This window comes from Wasmannia auropunctata, unplaced genomic scaffold (genome assembly GCF_000956235.1).
Source record: "Wasmannia auropunctata unplaced genomic scaffold, wasmannia.A_1.0 LD310154.1, whole genome shotgun sequence".
NCBI classification, from domain to species: Eukaryota; Metazoa; Arthropoda; class Insecta; order Hymenoptera; family Formicidae; genus Wasmannia; species Wasmannia auropunctata.
In genome coordinates, this window is record NW_012052736.1 from 1 (window position 1) to 393 (window position 393).

The 393-nt window shown below is 54.5% G+C and overlaps 1 protein-coding gene across 1 annotated transcript; it reads left to right on the forward strand.

Annotated features, from left to right (window-relative positions):
* Positions 1-5: 5 nt before the first annotated feature.
* On the forward strand, positions 6-389 carry LOC105461047 (the record flags this gene model as incomplete). Its single annotated transcript, XM_011707538.1, has 1 exon — positions 6-389. A coding segment is annotated over one exon (384 nt), but the record flags the coding sequence as incomplete, so codon positions are not given.
* Positions 390-393: the final 4 nt, after the last annotated feature.

Below are 393 nucleotides of genomic sequence, written 5' to 3' on the forward strand. Positions count from 1 at the left end.
GGGAGAGAAGCGAGACGGTGGACCTGAAAGACAGGATCAGATGGCTGGAGTGTGCGACCGCCAAATGTGACGGGTCCTGCGAGGATATTTCCAGCGAGTCCTTCAGGAAGACCTTGGAAAGTGTGTGTAACAAACCGTTGCCCAATGATGGCCGGGCCGGGTGGGAGATCCTCATTGGGAAACGCTGCCCGAGGTCCAGATCACACGAAAAGAGTCGTTTATGTCCCGAAGAGAGCTTCACCACCGACACCAGGAAAATTCCCGTGCTATTTCGCATTCATCATTCTCTAGGCGATGGGGAGGCCCTTCTGGGCCTATGGTTCAAAGCGATAATCGAGGAGGACGAAATGAAAGCGGCAAAAGCGAAGATCAAGGGTATCGCCTCGTCAGGCG